At 39.7% G+C, this 19,375-nt stretch overlaps 1 protein-coding gene across 5 annotated transcripts in view; it reads right to left on the reverse strand.

Annotated features, from left to right (window-relative positions):
• Positions 1-19,375, reverse strand: part of KLHL29 (kelch like family member 29) — a 387,930-nt gene that overhangs the window by 69,943 nt on the left and 298,612 nt on the right. For all 5 annotated transcript variants that reach the window (XM_038131380.1, XM_038131381.1, XM_038131378.1 and 2 more), the window contains one exon: positions 1,485-1,623. In XM_038131380.1, the coding sequence (XP_037987308.1) occupies positions 1,485-1,623 (139 nt within the window). The remainder of the gene's footprint in view (positions 1-1,484; positions 1,624-19,375) is intronic.

Raw genomic sequence — 19,375 nt, forward strand, 5'->3', positions numbered from 1 at the left:
ATGCTGCCTGGTGACTTCTGCACACAAGCAGATGTCTTCACAATAAAATCCAAATGACAGTCTTTGGACAGTCAGTGATTTGGTTTCTCTAAGTTGGTTCTATAATTTTTCTTTTCATGTAGACTCTACTCCTTATCACCCTGAAAAGCATATACTGTAGCCTTAACGATTAAATAATAATGAGCAGACAGAAGAGAAAGGACAGGAGAGATCTGGCATAGCTACTGCTAGCAATCATTAGATTTACAGAGGGGAAAAGACATGCTTCCTAGGCCAACATATTTTTTATGAATAATTGATAAGGCAGTCAGTACAGTTATATCATAGAAATGTAATATATATCCATAATTATAGAACCAGCTTTGTGCAAAAGGACACAATACACTGAAAGGAGATACCAGCCAATATGCCATCCTGAAATAAAATACAGTCACTATTGTGTTAGTTGGCAAAATTTAAATACAGGATTTGAAGCAAGCAAAATGTTCTTTAATCCCATTTTTTAGCACAGTCCAGGCTCAGTCTGCTCAGGAAAATACTGCAAGGCAAAATCAGCAGCTGCATTAATTTGCTGATGATTGAGAGAAAAATGAAAGTTATCCTTGTGTTTTTTTCCTCCCTACTTGCTACTCTAACTTACTAATAATACGAGAGTACCAAATTATTCCTATGCAAGTATATGAAGCATACAAATTGAAAAATCAATGTAATGGAAAAAAAAAGATTATCATGCACTGTTTAGAATCAATCAGCTAGAAACAGAGGGGGGAAAATGCGAAGGTGGAGACATGATGTTTAGAAAATGTACATACTGTACCTACCCTAAGCTAAAGTGTTTGTGTGAAAAAGCTACAGTTAGTCCAACATGCAGACCGAGCTACATTTTGACCAGAAAATCATCTCATTTCTGATTTTTTTTCCTAGAGAAATTAATCAGTTGTCTTTTTTTCTTTTAAAAGTCCCCAAATAATAAAAATATCAATCCCTTTGCCCATATAAGCCACACAAAAGCATGTAACAAAGATTTCAGGGTGAAGGGATTACAGTACTCCAAATGCTTCATTTGCACGCTGTCTCAGCACCGTTCACCTGAATGCTGATGGCTTTCTGCAGCCTGAAGCACAGACTTTTGTCGTGTGTGACAGAGTCCCTTGCAAACATCGACAGCAGTAGTTTTTAGTTGTGGACTGAATCACCATTAGCAGTGGAGTTTAAATCTTAGATCTCTCAGTGGTGGAACACTTTCTTCGGCCAAAACCAGCCTCTACTCATCAGAAATAATTACACTGTACGAGTCAGATGTGTAACAAATGGATCTGAGCCTCAGTTTGGAAATACATTCAGAGGAGGTGGAAAGAATGGCTACTGGCTCTGTGACAGGAGATTCAATCTTCATAAACCTGCAAGAGAGGGGAGGAAAAAAAAGCGACACAAATGCGCCCTACAAAAGAACAGAGCAGATCACAGCTGGAAGGAAGGCAAACCTTTTAATCAGGTCCTTGAAATACAAGCTGCAGGAAGCTAGAACATTTTGGTGGACTTCAAACTCTTTGCCTTCAACAATAATTTTCAGGTCTGTAAACTCTTTCGCTCTGCGTTGCTGGTTCAACTCCTTCAACATTTCTGCAGAACAGAGAAGACAGACAGTGCCAGGGTTCCCATTAAGAGTTTTTTATTTTTACTTTTTACTTTTCAATTTTTTGTAAAGAAGTAGAGAAACAGGAAACAATTGATATTTTTGTTGGTAAGATTGGCTCAACACAGACAGTCAGAAGTTACGAACATAACATATTAAAAAAAAAAGAAAAAGAAAAAAGCAGGAACCAGTAGGTCTAAACAACTGAAATATATATACACAGAAAAAAAAAAAAGCAAAAACAATTCCTAAATTTGGAAGGGTTAAAAATGAAAATAAAATATTTCAGCATTAGCAAATCAGAAACACAGAGAATGCATTATCACAGAAAAGTTAAAATAATTTGTTATAATCAAAATCAAGAGCTAATGAATTTCTATCCAAATGGAAATAAGTTTTGAACATACTAGAATAATATTAGTAAAAATGGTATTATGATGCAATATGAACTGGATATGGGTCAAAATAATAAAACCACAAGACCTGCAAAAATAACTTATCCTTAACATAGTAAAAATGTGTTAAGCCTCTCAGTTAACATAAAAAATAGCAGTTATAAATAATACATAAATTACAGTGCATAAAAAATTAGCTAAATTATCAGTGCACCTTGCAATATACCTCAGCTATATAGACTACAATTGTATATGTTTTAGAATTAGCTTTAAAGCATCCTTACGAAAAAAAGAAATCTCATGCAGAGAATAAATTACTGTCTTTTATAGCAATTCCTATTTTTTGCACTCCAAGGATTTTTACCATCACAGCATTTTTATTTTTTAGCCTTCAATGGCTTCATTTACAGCAACAATCAACTTTCACACATCATGAAAGAATCATAATGATTAAAATAACCTATGAAAGTGTTTCCATCCTGCAATAAAGCACCTACCTTGCATGATGTCTCCTTTTATAGAGCCTATTGGTGCTAATGGAATGAAAAGATAGCATGCCACGTCTCCATGTGGGGATGTGAACTACTAGGCAACCTACATGTTTTATATGCTGCCTGGACTTTTAAGGCTAAGACTTCCCTCCAACTTTGCAGACTAAAGTGGCTATCAAGATGAGTAATATACTTTTCACCTGGGCAATAGCCTGGTGGTTCAGAAGCCAGTGATCAAGATGACAGAATAGCTGATTTTAAATACTAAAGGACTTTGGGTTTATTTTATGTTTGCAATAGGTCAAGGTTCTCATTTCCTCAGTGTAACACCCTGAACACATTCCTCTTCAGACAGATCTGTAAATCAACAACAGTTCCTTACATGGAGTCTTTACATGAAGTAAAAGGGACCTCAAGGGTCTGTAACTCCAACTGTGCTCAAAGCTACTGACAGGCTTGAGCAAGAGCTGCCAAAGCATTGCCAAAGGGTCTCATGGTGAAAACCAGACCCAAATAATCCCTGTGCTCTCCTCCTTTCCCAAGGAAACTCAACAGGAATCATTTCAGTCAAGCACTGGTGTTTAACGACACAAAAGCATGCAAATGTACAACTGTTTCATGAAAAGAAATTGAAGCTCTCCCAAGCCCCAACATCTGTGGTGCATATTTTTCAGGCCTAAGTAAATAAATGTCACCTTGCACATTTATGTCTATTTAATGGAAACACAGTAGTGTCTGAAAGGCTAATTATTCTATGCTGAAATGGGTCAGTGCTCTCCAGAGAGCAAGCAGATCATTAGAGAGGGCACAGAAATAACAGCAGGCTTTTGTCAGATCTATAATAGGGGAAAATAAAACACTTTGTCCTGTGGGTGCTGCAGCAGGGACATTTTAAACAAAAATTCAGCTGAGGAAAAGCACGAAGATACATTTTGAGCAAAACCTAAAATGGGATCTGAATGTTCACTCTGGTGCAGAGGAGTCTCAGGCTTTTGCTGGAGGTGTGGTGCCTGAAGTCTCACTGCACAAGGAACCCTTTGGGCCTCAGCTAAAGATCAAGCATGGTTTGGGCACGAGGGGTGTTATATTGATTGAGGGCCAAAGTGACTGACGTCTCTGGTTTCACAGGAACAGCACCAGATGCTTTATCAGTCGCATATATTTATGGAGGAAGCATTTTTCTGTCCCTTTTCACATATGAACAATTTTTCCCCCATTCTCTGCCGTGGTCCATTTTCCCACTTTCATTTACAGCAAGGACATATTCCTCACATCAATTTTCTATCATTTCATGTCTTAAAGACTGTTACTTTTCCCTCTAAACTTTCTGATACTCTCTCCCCTTTTCAAATTTACCCAACCACTGTCCTTGACCCCCATTTGCACTTTTCCTAAGTTCCTATTCAAGTTCCATTTCTCTTGTCTCTGTGACTTTAGAGCCTGCCTTGCACAGGCCTTTCAGGACAAGGACTCCATCCATGACTAAGTCATACAGGTCTAAGATTACACTTACAAAGGGTCAATCTCCACCTCACCTCATTCCATCTCCCTCTTTTAAAGCTCATGATCAATTATGACAGTGTTCAAAGGGCACAACTGTATGAATAGCAACTGCACAGATGGATCCTGTGGCAGAGGAGAGGAGAGGAGAGGAGAGGAGAGGAGAGGAGAGGAGAGGAGAGGAGAGGAGAGGAGAGGAGAGGAGAGGAGAGGAGAGGAGAGGAGAGGAGAGGAGAGGAGAGGAGAGGAGAGGAGAGAGTTGAGTTGTACTCTTGAATGGGCTGGGGGTTTTAGGAAGTGAGCTCAGGGTAAGCAGATCAGTACAGACCATCCTTGAACTCCTAACTGTGGCCAAGATTACTGAAAAACAAGGCACAAAGCTCAGCCACAATACCTATTGATGCTGGGCTCTCTGTGCTGCCTCCAGTATTGTGAGAGCTGGTTTGAGCATCTAATTCCCTAAGCAGCTCCCACAGGTAATGGGCTCATTATTTGGACTTGCTGAGCACCCTTTAATTGCACTCAGTCCTGGGCACAGCTTCTATCTATGCTCTTTACACACTTGAATGTGCTTTATGCTGCATGGATTCATTAAGGGATACAAACCAGAAAACAGGTCTGGAGCAGTGATGCAATTTGGCTCACAAAACCCAGAAATCAGAACAAGTTCTAATCAGAAACCAAAGCTCCTCTTTTTCCTACAGACATTTGCAGGCTGTTATGCCCTTCTTGTTCCCCTAAATTGTTATAGTGCTGCCCACAGAGAGATGACTATGAACTGTCCTGAATTTTTGCAGCTCAGGATCTAACTAGAAAGAGGAGAGGCAGGTGGAGAGGAGAAGGAAGTCAGGAGACTGCATTGATTCATCGATCTTCCTCGCTCAGGCTCCTTTGTATTACTAAATAACTAGCAGGCATTAGTATTGGACACAAGGTTATATCAGAATGGGCCCTCATTCTCAGAGAATTTGTAATGCTCACACTGTGCTTAGCCAGGCATTAATGATTTATGAGGACTCAGGATGAGTTGCAAAACAAATTTTTTCACCAGGTAATAATGCCTGCCGATGAGTTGTAAAAGAAGAGACAACACAGTGCAGTCCTGGCAGTGAAAAATGACCTCAGCTGTCTCCTGCTAGGCCCTCCTCTGGGCTCCTCCTAATTTTCAACATTTCCTCAAACAAATGGAATTTCCTGAAACCTTCAAAAAGGGATGTGCTGGGAATTTTCTACTGGATTATTTATTCCTCTAATTTCTTTGTTCTAATGGACTTTATTTTCTTTGTTTGGTTTTTTTTTTCTTCCCCTCATTTGACTATTTGTTTTATTAAGAGATGCAGGCAAAAATGAAGTGCAAGGACAGTCAAGGTGCAGAGTTTCAGCAGGATGAGCACTGAATGTTTCTTCTCTTTAGGGAATCACAGCCACTACAAGTGCACCTTGTACTTGCATCCCAGTGCAAGGGATTTTCCCTTCCTGACACATGTGCACACACACACATTGGAATGAGATTTCGACACCAAGCCAGTCCTTCCTGTCCCCTTCTTCACTAGTGATGCTAAATCATTCTCAGTGAAAGACTGGCTGAATACTTTCTTCATAAAGAACTGCACAAGAGACACCCCAAAATTACATGTGCTACGTAGTGGCTGAACCTGAAGGGGACTTGACCTAAAACCTGCAAGCAAACATCTCTGTGGAGCAATTTCTGTCTTGCCATCATCATTGCTTGGGGGCATTTAATATAATTATATTGAGAGTCCCAGAGACATTATAGGTCAGAAGGTGTAAGTGACTTTCCTCAGGTCAGAAACAGAGCCAGGAAGAACCCAGAAGTTTCGATTCTTGGTCCCCAGCTTCAGCCATCACACCACATTTTCTCCCTCTTAATTAAAGAACAAATTACAAATTAAACTAAAGAGCCATAAGCTTTGGATCAAGTACAGGGCCAAGCACAACTGTGTAATAGTGTAGATCAAGTAAAGGGAAAATAAATTATATAGTGAGTATTTAAAAAAAAATACTTATAATCAGAAATAAAAAATGAACAAGGAACTTATTCCCGAAGTTTATTTATTCTGTATTTTAAGCACAGTGAAGACTGGATACTTAAAGACCCTCTCTAATGCACATTCCCATGGCACAGTGGAAGCTCTCAGGTTTCTCTCCATTTTTAATAAAGTACTCTTTACTTAAATTCTAGTAGATAAAGCTTTAAAAGAGTGCAGCAGGAACTAAACTATAATGAGCCACAAAATATGGAAGAATAATTTTTACAAACAGCCTTTAAAACAATTTACTTGGGAAAACTAACCTCCTATAAAACTGCAAAGGGTAATTGATGAAACATCACTAATTATTCTAGTGAGGAACATGCAAGAGACCAGTGCTTGCTCACACAGCCTCATGCTTTCATGATTGGGACAGAAAATGTGGGAAAGCCAAGAAAAGTTACCAGGAGGAAAATCCAATTACCTTCTTCCCTTAATAAGTATGGAGATTAATTCCCAAGGTTATGCTCTCGTCATGCAAAACAAAAATTTTAACCATTAAGCGCCAGCACTGCCCACACTTGCCTATTTTTATAGTGGTAGAGTAGGGGTAGATACAAGAAACTAAATCATGAAGAAGAAGATCTAGAAGTCAAACAGGAGCTGTGAGTGACAGGAAGGAGTTTACCGTGGTAAACCCTTCCCACGTGAACCACACAAGAACTCAGGATTTTTTGCCACTTTGACAAGTCCTTCTCCTCACCACAACATCCACAGACACACAGAGAACCCCAAAGCCCGCAGAATACCCCAAAAACCTGCTGAATGTACCCACATGCTGCTGATACATGGCTTGAAGCAGCTGCAGAGAGGTAACAACTCCATGCCCAGCAGCCTCATTAGGCCAGGCTCATGAAGTTAAGCAGACACTCTCGGCACTGCCGTGGCTGATGTCGCTCTCCACTGCTCCAGACACCCTGGCCTGGCAGATCAGGATGAACATCATTCATCCCTCAAGGACTCCCATGATGTTCAGGATGAGGGTTAGTTATTTCCCAGCTGACAAATACAAAAATCAGCTGCATCATATTCCTTGGGATGTGAAGACAAGCGCACACCTCTGGAGAACAGCTTTTTACTTGGGACTGAGGGTAAAAATTGGCCCTTTAATCTCTTTTGGCCTGAAAGGAAAAGTGAAAGGGAAATGAGTGAAGCCTGGTGAGTATCGCTATCAGATAAGGATGTTTCAGGTCACAGAATAGCCTGAGTTGGAAGGGACCCACAAAGACCATTGAGTCTAACTCCTGGCCCCGCCAAACAGTCCCAAGAATCACACCATGTGCCTGAGAGCATTGTCTGAACATTTCTTGAGCTCTGTCAGATGTAGTGCTGTGACCACTGGCCTGGGAAGCCTGTTCTAGTGTCCAACCACCCTCCGGGGAAGAACCCCTCTGATCTTCAGTTTCCTTCCTGGATCCTGAAGATTATACATCCAGTTACCTGGACTGTCTCTGCACTTGAACAGAGACAGAGACTGTCTCAGGCAAAACCCAAGCAGTTCCGTGTGCTTGGACATGTAGGATGTACTGTCTCTCCCCAGGGATTACGAAGGCAGATTAAATAATTAGTTGTGACCAGACAGTCATTTTTTTTTTTTTTTCCAGTAGGTCAGAGCTAATCTGTTGCAGATAAATAATACTTCCACCTTTTTCTCTTATTGGATCTCAATTTCAGTTGAACTTCTTTTCCAAGAGCAGAAGGAGAAGGGGGCGTAAGAAAGCTGGGACTGCCTGTGCAAGGATCCTTTATCAGAGAGATGGGGGAGGCAGACAAACAGTGAAGCACTCTCACTCTGTACTGTACAGCAAAGAGCCAAGGCTGCTAAAGGCTTGGGATGGAGGTGCAAAATACTGTCTGCATGATGCTGGTGTGTCCTGTCCTCCTCTCACAGTCTCTATTCACCATGGAGTTTCCACAGGACACCATCCTGCATCCAAGGCATGTGAAAATGCTCGACTAGTTCTATCTCCTAGGCTATCTCCTGCACATTTTGCTTTCCTAAGCCCTTAAGGCAGATAAAATGAACTGGGAAAAGCTCAATACTAAACATGAGCGTGGCAAGGCCGTGCCCTGATGAGCCTGTGCTACCCAGCTACACACCCTGGTGAAGATGGAGCATATGCTGATGGAGAGGTATCGCTGCTGGCACAGCTACACCAGCCCCTGAACAAAGGCAACGAGAGTCATCTTCTGCTGGGTTTTGTCAGCACAGCAATGTGAAATGCAAGGTGTGAAGTTGTCATACTCCAAGCTGGTACAGCCACAGCAGTGGGACTTTGTAGTGCAGACCAACCTGTCTAGATCTTCGCTGTGTTGACACTGTTAGACACCTGTGCTGCTAAAGAAAACAGTAACAGATGCTGGAGAGTTGGAAAATATTTTTAAATCCTGCTGAACAACACGTATGTGGCTGTATATGATAATTCTACTCAAAGGATTGTTGGCAATGAGAAGCCCTGTTGTGCTAAATAAATTTTTGTTGTTCACATAGGCAAATTCTTCTCACCTTATGATGAGAAAGGGTCAATAAAGTCAGCTGTGGTGATTATTCACTTGAGGAAGACTGCAACCCTATGTGTAGATGGAACCTTTCTAAATATACTAAAAATTCAGGGACACCACCATATCATGTTTTGAAACTAGTTTTCAGGCTATTATCATCACTGGAACTGACATTAGGAGGTACCTCAAGGCTGCCTTCACATATTACACAGTTGGTATTTCCCTCTTTTAGGCCATAGAACTATTTCAACATACTTTCTGATTATATTCAGAGATGAGCTACGCCCTTAATCTCTAGGGAAAAAAAAAGCTTTAGATGCAACTTTAGAGAGATTTTTGTACCACAGTTTTGCATTAAAATAATAATAAAAAAGGAGTCTAGGGGCTAGAATACCTTTGCTGCTTTGATTTATGAGGTAAAGTCTTCTTTGGTATCCATGCCTGCTAATTTATAATCAAACAGGGTTACAAATGCACAGTGAGCATATGTGAGCGGGTTTGAAAATGAACTGCATTTATATTACATATATGGATGCAAAGAATGAGAACAGAATACGGTGACAATTTGATCTCTCTCATTTTCCAACGCACACTGTGATCCATGTAAGGAAAGGCAGCAAGACCAAAGGACCAAGCATAAAAATACCCAGAGAGATGTTGAGATAAAGATGTAGCTTCCTATATCAGGATCTGCTGGGTTTTTTTTCAGGATTCACCCCTGAATAAATACAAAGTTGGCTGCAGCCTGTTCTATATTGGCCAAGGCAAACAAAGCCCAGGAGATCCCAGCAAACTGCCAGTCTGGTCCCCTCTCCACATATAACATGCCACTGTGTCAGTTAGCACTGTAACTTGATTTCCAGGCAGACAATAATTTTCTCTGGAGACAAAATGAGAGAGACAGGCAGAAAGAGAAGGAAAAAAACCCCTGCATTTCTGTGAAATGCAGAATAGCCCAGATTCAAAGGGAAATTTAGTTCTGATTGTTTTATTTACCAGCAGGCAGAGCTGAATATCAATCCACACTTAAGGGAAGGCTAAAATATTTATTACTATGTGGTCTGGGATGAATTCAGTATTATCCTAATTGCTTGTAGCAGAAGACTAAGGGATAGCTTTTGGACCTTTTTGATCTCTTTATGTAGTGCAAGGCATTAGCTAAACGTTTCCCAGTTTTGAAGGCTTTGAACAAGCAGCACCCATCTGTGAAACTGATGGTGTGATCACCAACAGGCTCCTGACACAGCAGCACCAGTGAAACACTGACCAGTTTTGGTGCCAGTTGTGTGTTAACAGCAGCCACAGGCACATCTGCACCACTGGCCAGCAAAAGAAAACATGTGTGTTCTAAAAGAAAAAAAAAAAAAAGAAAAAAAAAAAAAAAAGAAAAAAAAAAAAGAAAAAAAAAAGACAGGCTTCTGAAAACAAATCAGTGATGCATCCAGAGCAAATTGCATCTATTAGAGCAAAAAAATCCCAACCCCCAAAATACCACAGCTCTAAGGTATAACACCTGACAATCAAAGACTTCAAAGCACTTAGCATACATTAATTAGCAAGGACGAGGCTGCTCCTCTGCCCATTTAAACAAAGCAGTGCTGCCCAGCTTCAACAGGGGTAGGGCTTAGGCTTTTCATGAAATGTATATAAGTGTAATCAACATAAATCTTTGAAATGCATTTTTACTAGACAGTGGTAATGCACGTATTTTCTAACATTCACATACTGCTGTACAGGATGCCTCATGAAAGCAAATAAAAGCCTTCAAATCTTGGGCACCGAAATTTCACCCTTTCAGAAGATATTATACATCACCTATAAATAACAAAGTATTAAATCTAAGTATTTAGGCCTGTATACCCTGTGGATGGTTTACTACCAGGCATGTGTTATCCACTGGGTTAAATGCATGTGACAGTGTTTCTTGGTCCAGTGGACATCTCATATCATAGAGAACTGTTTTTTTGGTGTGTCCCCACAATAAATCTTAGTGACTCATTACACTATCAGAACAAATAAGTGTAATAAAATATTTCAAAATAATTTTTAAAAAACTACCAAAAAAACCCAAAAACCAGAGAAAACGCTCCCTGTGGAATCTAGGCCCTCCCTGGGGTATTCTGCAACCCAACAACTCCATTTCAGCAACTGGTTCCCTGCTGCGCAGCTTCAGCAGGTGTGGGGGGCTGCAATCATGACTATTCATGACTACAGAAGTTATTGCAGTAGTTAAATACAGGGCTGTTAACTTACGTAAGAATCATAAATGACTACAGGTTTGGAAAAAAAAGATAAATAAGCTAGTTTTTGGACCCCCTTGAGCTTTAAGAACATGGTATTTTATGTTAAAAAAGCCATAATTTGTGTCAAGATTTTGTCTGAACATCATCCTACTTACAATAATTTCAAATCTCTACATCTATCTGTCCTGAAGATGTGAAAAACTTTATAATTGTTTTTTCTCGCCTACATTTTAAAGCACTGTAAAGTTTTCAAAGTCTAACAGTACTGCAGCTGTTTATGAAACATTTTGCAAAATGTCCTTCTCACTTCTGCCTAACTAATGTTTTCCTGTAATAGGGTAAAATCTTGATTTTTAAGCCTTTATTTTTAAGCCAACTTCTTGGACGCATTTCTGTTATTATTAAGTTTTTTTGTATATATCCTAGTCAAGTCACTTCCTAGTATCCATGTTGCCTGAGCAGGGGGTTTGTACAGCATGGCAAGAGAATATGAGCCATAACTAGCTGATAATGTAAGAAACCATTTAACTGCAAATGTTGTTTCTATTCACAGAGAATTAAATTATCAGGATGTACTTAAGTAGCTGCCTTACCAAACTCAGAATTAAAAAAAAAAAAAAAAAACACTTTTAAGAAGTCAGTTGAGATTAAAGGACACAGATTTATTTAATGAGCATTAAAATTTATGGGCTCTGTAAGAATTAAGCAAGCTTATAAAGACTATTTTGAGAGCTGAATGGCTTTCACATAATGAAGATGGTTGATAAGACTTGGCTAAAACATTTCAGAAACAAACGAAAACAAAGGAACACCTCAGAAAACATGGTGATTAAGTCAAAATTTCAACTGCGAAGGCAATATACAAATTTCACAATCATTTCATAATCCGAAAATGCTACTCAAACCAACCCGCAAAGGTGCTGAACCTATGAAAGGATGACAACAGGCAATTTTGAATCTAGACAAGCATGAAAGAAGCATGTTTTTCTCCTTCTGTGTAGTTATGGCAACAGAGAGATATAAAACCCCTCCTAACTGAACAAGGGCTTTTTTCCTCTCTCTGCTCCCATCCGCAACTTTACAGCTGTCACCACAAGTCATCCCGCTCGCTCCGGCACGCCAGCAGGCAGCGAGCCGGCATCTGAGGCGAGCAGAGAACAAAAGAGGCTGCAACACAGCTCCAGTTCAAATGACAGCCTCACCAGGGCTCCAGCCCGCACTGGGAAGACAAAGTTATGAAGTTTCACAAAAGAATTGAAGCGCATTTCTTCTCTGGATGTCCCAGTGGGAAATCAAAGATCTGTTTTAATTTAAGGTACTTGCAGCTTTTCTCGCTAATGACCAAAATATCTAGAACATGAGCTGCCCAACAGTAGTTTGCAGGTTTACACGGGTCCTTAAAGCCACTTGCACTGATATGAAAAGCCTCATACACAGGAAATAATTTACTGTTTCCACTTTTGAATGTGGGCATTAAAGATAGTGAAATGTAAGAAATGGGGAGGGCTGGGAGGTATCTTTGAAAACTATTGTTGAAACCATGAGGATTCTGGATAAGGGATATGTTACAGCTTTAGGCAAACAGAAATTTAGAACAGGATTTAATTTAGACAGAAGATTCTTGATGGGAATATATAGATGTTCATGCATGGGCTACTTCACTGATCTGTGACACACAAAACCAGGCCTTACAGCCAAGTTAGAGGAGAGCTTCCTCTGAGGTCCTCACCAAGGGCAGCCTTAAACTCAGTGATGAAAGCTCCAAAAAGGAGCATACAGGATTGGAAATGAAATACCAACCATTTATTGTCTGTGGCCTTTTGAATTTTTATTTTGCATTCCTCGGGAACAGAACAGTTAGTGATCATTTACTTTGTCTTCAATGATATGTTGCCCTATGACACAGTAGAACCTGGTGTCTCTAATCAGCGTGTGCCGTGTGTCTGAACCAGTTTCAGGGGAGGTAATTATACATGCATTCCTTTTTTCTCATGTCTCCAAACCATAAATTTACACACACACACACACACACACACACACACACACACACACACACACAATGCACATAATGAAGCTGGTGGTGCTTTTACTAAAGTATGTGGCAACAGCAGTTTATGTGTACAAATTAACAACCCTGGGAACAACCTCATTAAAAATCAACGGTTAAACTTCAAGGGCTTTGTGATTCCACCTCTCGTGTACTTGCCCTCCCTGCTCTGACAGCAGAAGGCCAACATGTATCGAAGAAGAACAAACATCTACCTGTGCAAAAGCTGCCCTTTATGTTTCACATGAAATGTCAATATTTCAAAAGCTGGTTTTGTCTTTCCAAGTACCTGTGACCCTTTCAGTGGACTGAAGATTTCATGGACAGAGTTTTAAAAATGAAAATAGTTCTTAATTTTTTTCCCCCTTTGTATGTACATTTTTTCTTTGCTGTAGAAAATGTCATTAATAGTGACAATATGGCACAACTGTCAAGTCTCACAGCGCTGACGTCTTTAGGTTAGTTTGGAAATGCTTTTCCTAGGTCATTATTTTTAATTAATACAACGAATTAGTATATTTTTATTCAAAATGTCAAACTGTTTTAATCATAACACAAATATGAAACATTGACCTAGAAAATAGGACGTTTTTATAGTACTAAATAGCAACAACATAATTAAAAGCATGACATTCTAAAATGAAAATAGTGTGTTTGACCATTTTACATCTTAATGAACTATCATATCAACTTGCTATTTAAATTTCATTAAACTGGATAACAAATATAAAATACATTTTGAAACAACATAATTTCTCATAACCAATTCTGGAAATATGTACCTTGTTAATGATAGTTAAATGACTTTTCTAATTAGTGCGGTTTGGGAAAAACTGATTAAAATGGCATTTTACAGGAAAAATAGTTTCAAGGACAATTTATTTCACTGAAGACGCTGTCAATACTCCATCAAGCAGTACCTACTTTGCCATTATTAGAGCTTGCTTCAGCCGTGTGGCTGTGCAGTGTCTTGTGTGACACAAAGCCTTTTTAAGTGACACTGAGTATTTCCCAGCTCTAAACCAACACACCCCTTCAACCCAGAGCAGATTTTGGTCCCCACGGCTGTACGTGTAATAATTACAGTTATAGTGACACACACTTGCAATACTACCAAAGAAACACTGTTTCTTGATTTCCTGATTTTTAATGTTCATTTTCTAGTCAACTTCTGTCTCAGCTTTTGTTTAGTCTTCCTTTTTTTTCTTTAACTGTTACACTTTTATTCTTCAGCTTCTTCTTATACATTTGTGATTTTCTCCTAGCAATAATTTTAAAGGTAGTAATATATCATTGAGAATGTGATTAAGATAATTCAGTGCATTCCTAAGGACACCAAATTGCTCAACTGAAGTGTAATTTGGGTAGGCTGCAACTTATTTTTAAAGATTCATAATGCTATAAATGTAAAATAAAACTGAAGGTGAAGCAGCAGGTCTGGGGTCCTTGTCTGCAAGAACTCTGAGAAATGAAAAAAACCCAACAAAACCACAGAAAATGTAGATTAGAATTTTCAAAATGCCTAAATAACTTCTGAGTCTGGGACTTAACAGCTCTTGGAAATTTAACCTATCTGTAATTTGTCATAGAGACAAATAATGATTTCTCCTGAAATAATAGGATCAAACTGCTTTTGACTAACTGAAGTAATGTCAAAGGTTAAAAAGATAGAGCAGGAAGGCAAGAACCTACTCTGTAAAACAGCCATTCATCAGAGTTTCAAATCTCTGCTTGTTCTCCAGGGAACAGCAGTCTGCAATGTCAACTTCACATAAAAGCAAGACCCAAGTCCCCCTTTGTAGGGGACTATATAATTCATGTCTTAATCACACAAATTTTACATCATTTTCACATCAATCTTTAATACTGGTTCAAGTAAAAGAAGAGAAGTTCAGAACTATGGAAGTTTGGAAGTGCAAACTGTAGTTATTCTTATGTTTTTCTTCTTCTGTAGTTGATGGACCCAAGAAATAGTCCAAACTATTATTTTGTGGTCCTTAGTATTCAATGAATAAATGAGAAAAATTAATATAACTCCTTAAAAACAACTGTACAGTACTGAATAGAGCTTCAGGAAGAAAAAAAAAAGCATTTAATAAAGGACTCAATTTGAATCTACTTGAGGAGCAATCTTTATATGTTCTTTTAAAAGCAAAAAGATCATATGGTTGCTGTGCACCCACTTATTTGGTGGTGCACTGAAACAATGCCTTCCTTTTACTCAAAAGTTAGGAAGCCACAAAGATTTCCAGTATGACGAACTTTGAAAGAAAAGTTGTTTTTTTAATAACTACCAAGCCAGCTGCTATAGATCTGTTTGGAATCTACTGACAAACAAGGCTGCTGATTACATTTTTGGGCTACTTTCTTTTATTTTTCTTGGAAAAAGAAGGCCAAGTAGACTTAGAGGCAAAATTCAGATGAACAAAGCTAGGAGTAAACCTAGTGAAAAGACATCTTAGAGCAGAATAACCATAAATAAAGTAAAACTGTAAAGCAAGGGAAAAAAAAAAAAGAAAAAGAAAGGACATGGAGTTTTGAAGGCTTGTGCCAAGCCACAGAAAAGAGAAGGCATGCTTTTAAGCACTAAAGGTAGAGGTCAACACTATAAGGAAAATCTGACTCTATTAACTGTGCAAAGCATAACTGTTTCAGGACTGTGCCAGTGGCAGAAATCAGACTGCAAATGATCAAAGAGGCTGTTTTATGTTGTAAAAAAAATATACTACCTCACATACACATAGTAAAAATGATCCAGGAACATTAACAGCAGTTATTCTGGAGTTAAATCCTTGTGGACCAGGCTAACTCCAAAATAATACAACTGTAAGAGATCTTTAAAAGTTACAGAACTTGCTAAGTGACAGGTATGACGAGAGAAACCCTCTGCTACTTTGGACCTTTCTCAAAGAGACGCTTTTCCTCCCATGAAAACAGAGTTATAACTATGCAGATGTGGCAGATGTTAGTACATGAATATTTATAAATCCAGAGGATATTTTGTTCTACCTCACCAGGCATGTTAATATTTGAATAGATTAATCAAAGCACTGAGTTCACAAAACAAACTGCCCCCTCACCTCCTCCGAGATGGAAGTGGTTCGTACTCTGAATGATGTGATGCTCGTGGTGCTCAGCCCAGAGCTCGTGCCTGTATCACCTCACAGGGTACTTGCAGACCTTGGAAGGGAGTACAGGGCAGCAACACTGGGTTTTCAAAGGAGCCAGGGCATGACAGAACAACAGCCCAACACAGTGTGGTGGTGTGTGGGCATCGCTAGCTCAGGGCCGAACTCAGGCTGGCCTGGTGGGGCCGTGCTGGAGCTTACAGCTCATCCCTCTGGGAATGACTTCCAGCATCCCCAACAGATCACAGGGGTAACTAACCTGCACTAGGACCTGTAACAACAAAGGCCTCAGCAGCACAGTTTGACCCAATACCTTCAGTCTCCTTGAACTCAAATGCACTAAGTCACCCCCCTGGCAGCTAAAGCCAAGCACCACACATGGCCCCAAGCATTGGCCATGATGGGTTGGGTGGAAACATCACCATGGAACCATAAAAAAATCAGGGTTTGCATGAATAGTAGCAACACAACAACAAAACATTTTTAACCAGAACTGAACTAAGCTTCTTTTATAGAAACGTTATGTATGTGTCCACATACACACAGAAGGCACTGACATTGCTGTGGGAGGAATCAAAATGGCATTAAAGCAAGAGTACATCTCAGATTGCTTTTTGTGCCTTAAAAGCCAGCAGAGGAGAACAATGTTCTGTACATGCCTATTCATTTCTACTAGACTGGAAAGTAACACACCTTTTGCCCTTTTATCAATTTCATGTGTTTTCCGTACACCCATTTTCAAGTTTATAATTTCACATATATACTATACATGCACTGGTAATATATAGTGTCAACTCTGTCTTATTTTCCAGTATTAATGGTATCCCATGTGGATCAATGTTTTTAATAAGAAGAATCACAGTGGTCCTTGAATGATGGAAAAATAATGGCATTATCTTTATTAAAACTTTTTTTTTTTTTTTTTTTTAATGAGAAGGGGGCTATTCTTGGAAAATCTGGAAAAAAGTAAGGAAAACATCAGAGTAGGTTGTCTTTTCTCAAGGCTGTGAAAAGCTAGAAAGATCTTTGATGTGTCAGCTTTGACAGTTGTTTCAGTCCACCTCTGCTCGCACTGCAGCAGACGGCTGAGGATGCGCTTGCTTTCCTCACCAGTCCCTCAGGCAGAGGACGGGAGAGCACTCCTCAAAATACTGCTTATTAAAATTAAATTAAGGTAAACACACTTGCATATTTTTACAGAGGCTGCATATTTTGGGCTAAAATTTATCAAATCTATATTTAGATGTGCAAAAGGCATTTGGCCTTAATTTTGCTCTCTAGGCTCTTTCTGCAGCTAGAAACAGGCTGCTCCAGCGGGGGTCCTCTCGCTTCCTTGGACATCTGTTTCAGCACATCTGGGCTTCCCTCAGGATTGTCCATCTATCCCTACTAAGTACAAAGGAAGGAGAGCTGATGAGATTTGACTACCTGTCCACATTTTTCAATTCATTTGATCCAGCTGGGTTGATGCTCATCTACCAAAAGGCAGAGATTGCTGAGGGCTGCCCGCATTACTCCCAGTGGCCAGGGAGCACCCAGGACAGGAGCTACTGGCATGAAAGACACCATGCACATGCTGGCAGCTGATTAGGACAAAAAAGAGGTCCCCTGGTCTCAGGAAAATCAGCAGGTGACTTTTCACTATTTGGGAAGTGACTGTGAGAAATTGAAGAGGCTTCTGAAGCCATAAACACTCTGAAAGCTCAGAAAGAAAAAAGGATGTGAACTGAATGCAAATAGAGAAATGGCAATCAAATAGAAACAGGAAGAAATTTAGGGTTTATTTTAGACAACCAAGCTGCTGAACTGGGCATAACTGAGGTGGAAAACTGTTATCACCCAAAGGCTGGATGACTGCTTTTGAATGGTGGTTACATAAAAGCAAACCTTAATCGGTACTGTTTGGTTCCTGGCCTGTTCTACTGTAACTTTCACTACAAAATTGCTATTCAGGGCCTAGGAATATTTCTCATCCAAGATCACATGGGAGAAATAGACTAGTAATTCATATATCCATAGAGATTGAAGAACTGTAGTAGCATTTCAAGGAGAGGTGAGAGCTAGGTATGGATAGAAAGCCATTTATTATTTTTTTCAAAGTATTCAGGAATGGCTGTCTTTAATCTGAGCTACTTCTGCCGAAAAATAGTAATCTGAATGAGCACCAAAGGAAAGGCAACTTAAGACTTTGATCTCCTTATATGTTTGTGCCTCCCCACTCCTTGATGGCTTTCCCATGCCCTGGCACAAGCTACTGGCTGATTTTCTTACTCATCCCTGTCACAGTTAGGCTGTGATCCTCAGGGTGCTGCTATCCCAGAGCTGCTGACTGTGCTGGCACCACAGCCCTTCCTGTGACATTTAGGACAAGTAGAATTACTTTAAGGTGAAAGAAGGTAGATTTAGATTGGATATTTGGAAGAAATTATTTACTGTGAAGATTGGTGAGATTGGTAAAATTATTTACTGGCACAGGTTGCCCAGGGAGGTTGTTGACACCCCATCCCTAGAAGTGTTCAAGGCCAGGGTGGATGGGGCTTTGAGCAATCTGGTCTAATGGAAGGGTCCCTGCCCATGGCAGGGGGTTGTAAGGAGACAAATTTTAATGTCCTTTCCAACCCAAACCATTCTATGATTTTGTGATTTCCAGGACAGGCACAGGGCAACTTCTGCCACCTCATTTGATGATGAAGTTGAAAAATGACCTGTTCACTCTGGCTCTGAAAGTCCAAATGCGTCCTACATGTTTCTGATCAGCATTTCAAGGTGTCTCTGTGCCTCATAAAACACCATACATCATTTGGAACACTCAGAGCCCCAGCCAGTCTGGGACTTAGCACTCCAGCTTTACCCTGCAACCCGAATCTCCCAGCTGACAATGAAATGCTTCACTGTTGCTCTGCCAGGACATAATTTTCCCTTCCACCCAGCAATCGGCATGAAGGCATTTGAAATCCCACTGTAACCCTGACAGGTGCCCAAAGCCTTTCAAGGCCAGCAGAAAGAAAAGACAGAGAGGGAGTGAAAGAAAGACAGAAAGAGTATGAAAGGATGGGGAAACTACACTGAATTAGAGTTAATTAAACCCAAGCTTTGACAATGTTTAAATAACAGGATTCTACACCTAGCCCTGGAATGCCTCTATGAGCTGTCATTTAATTTAAAAGAGCACAATAGCTAAATGTCAGTCTCCAGGCAGATCTTTTGCATCTTTCTGATACTGTATTAAAAAGTTATTATAAAGCAGAAGTTCAGGATCTTTTTTTTTTAGAGTTTGATAATAGCCTTCTCAAACTTCCCATGGCAAACACTCTATACAGCATTTGTTCCTGAGAAACCAGGAGAGTTATCCTGGATAGCTCTAGGAAACCAAAAACCAAAA

The sequence above is a fragment of the Motacilla alba genome, chromosome 3 (genome assembly GCF_015832195.1).
Source record: "Motacilla alba alba isolate MOTALB_02 chromosome 3, Motacilla_alba_V1.0_pri, whole genome shotgun sequence".
Taxonomy (NCBI): Eukaryota; Metazoa; Chordata; class Aves; order Passeriformes; family Motacillidae; genus Motacilla; species Motacilla alba.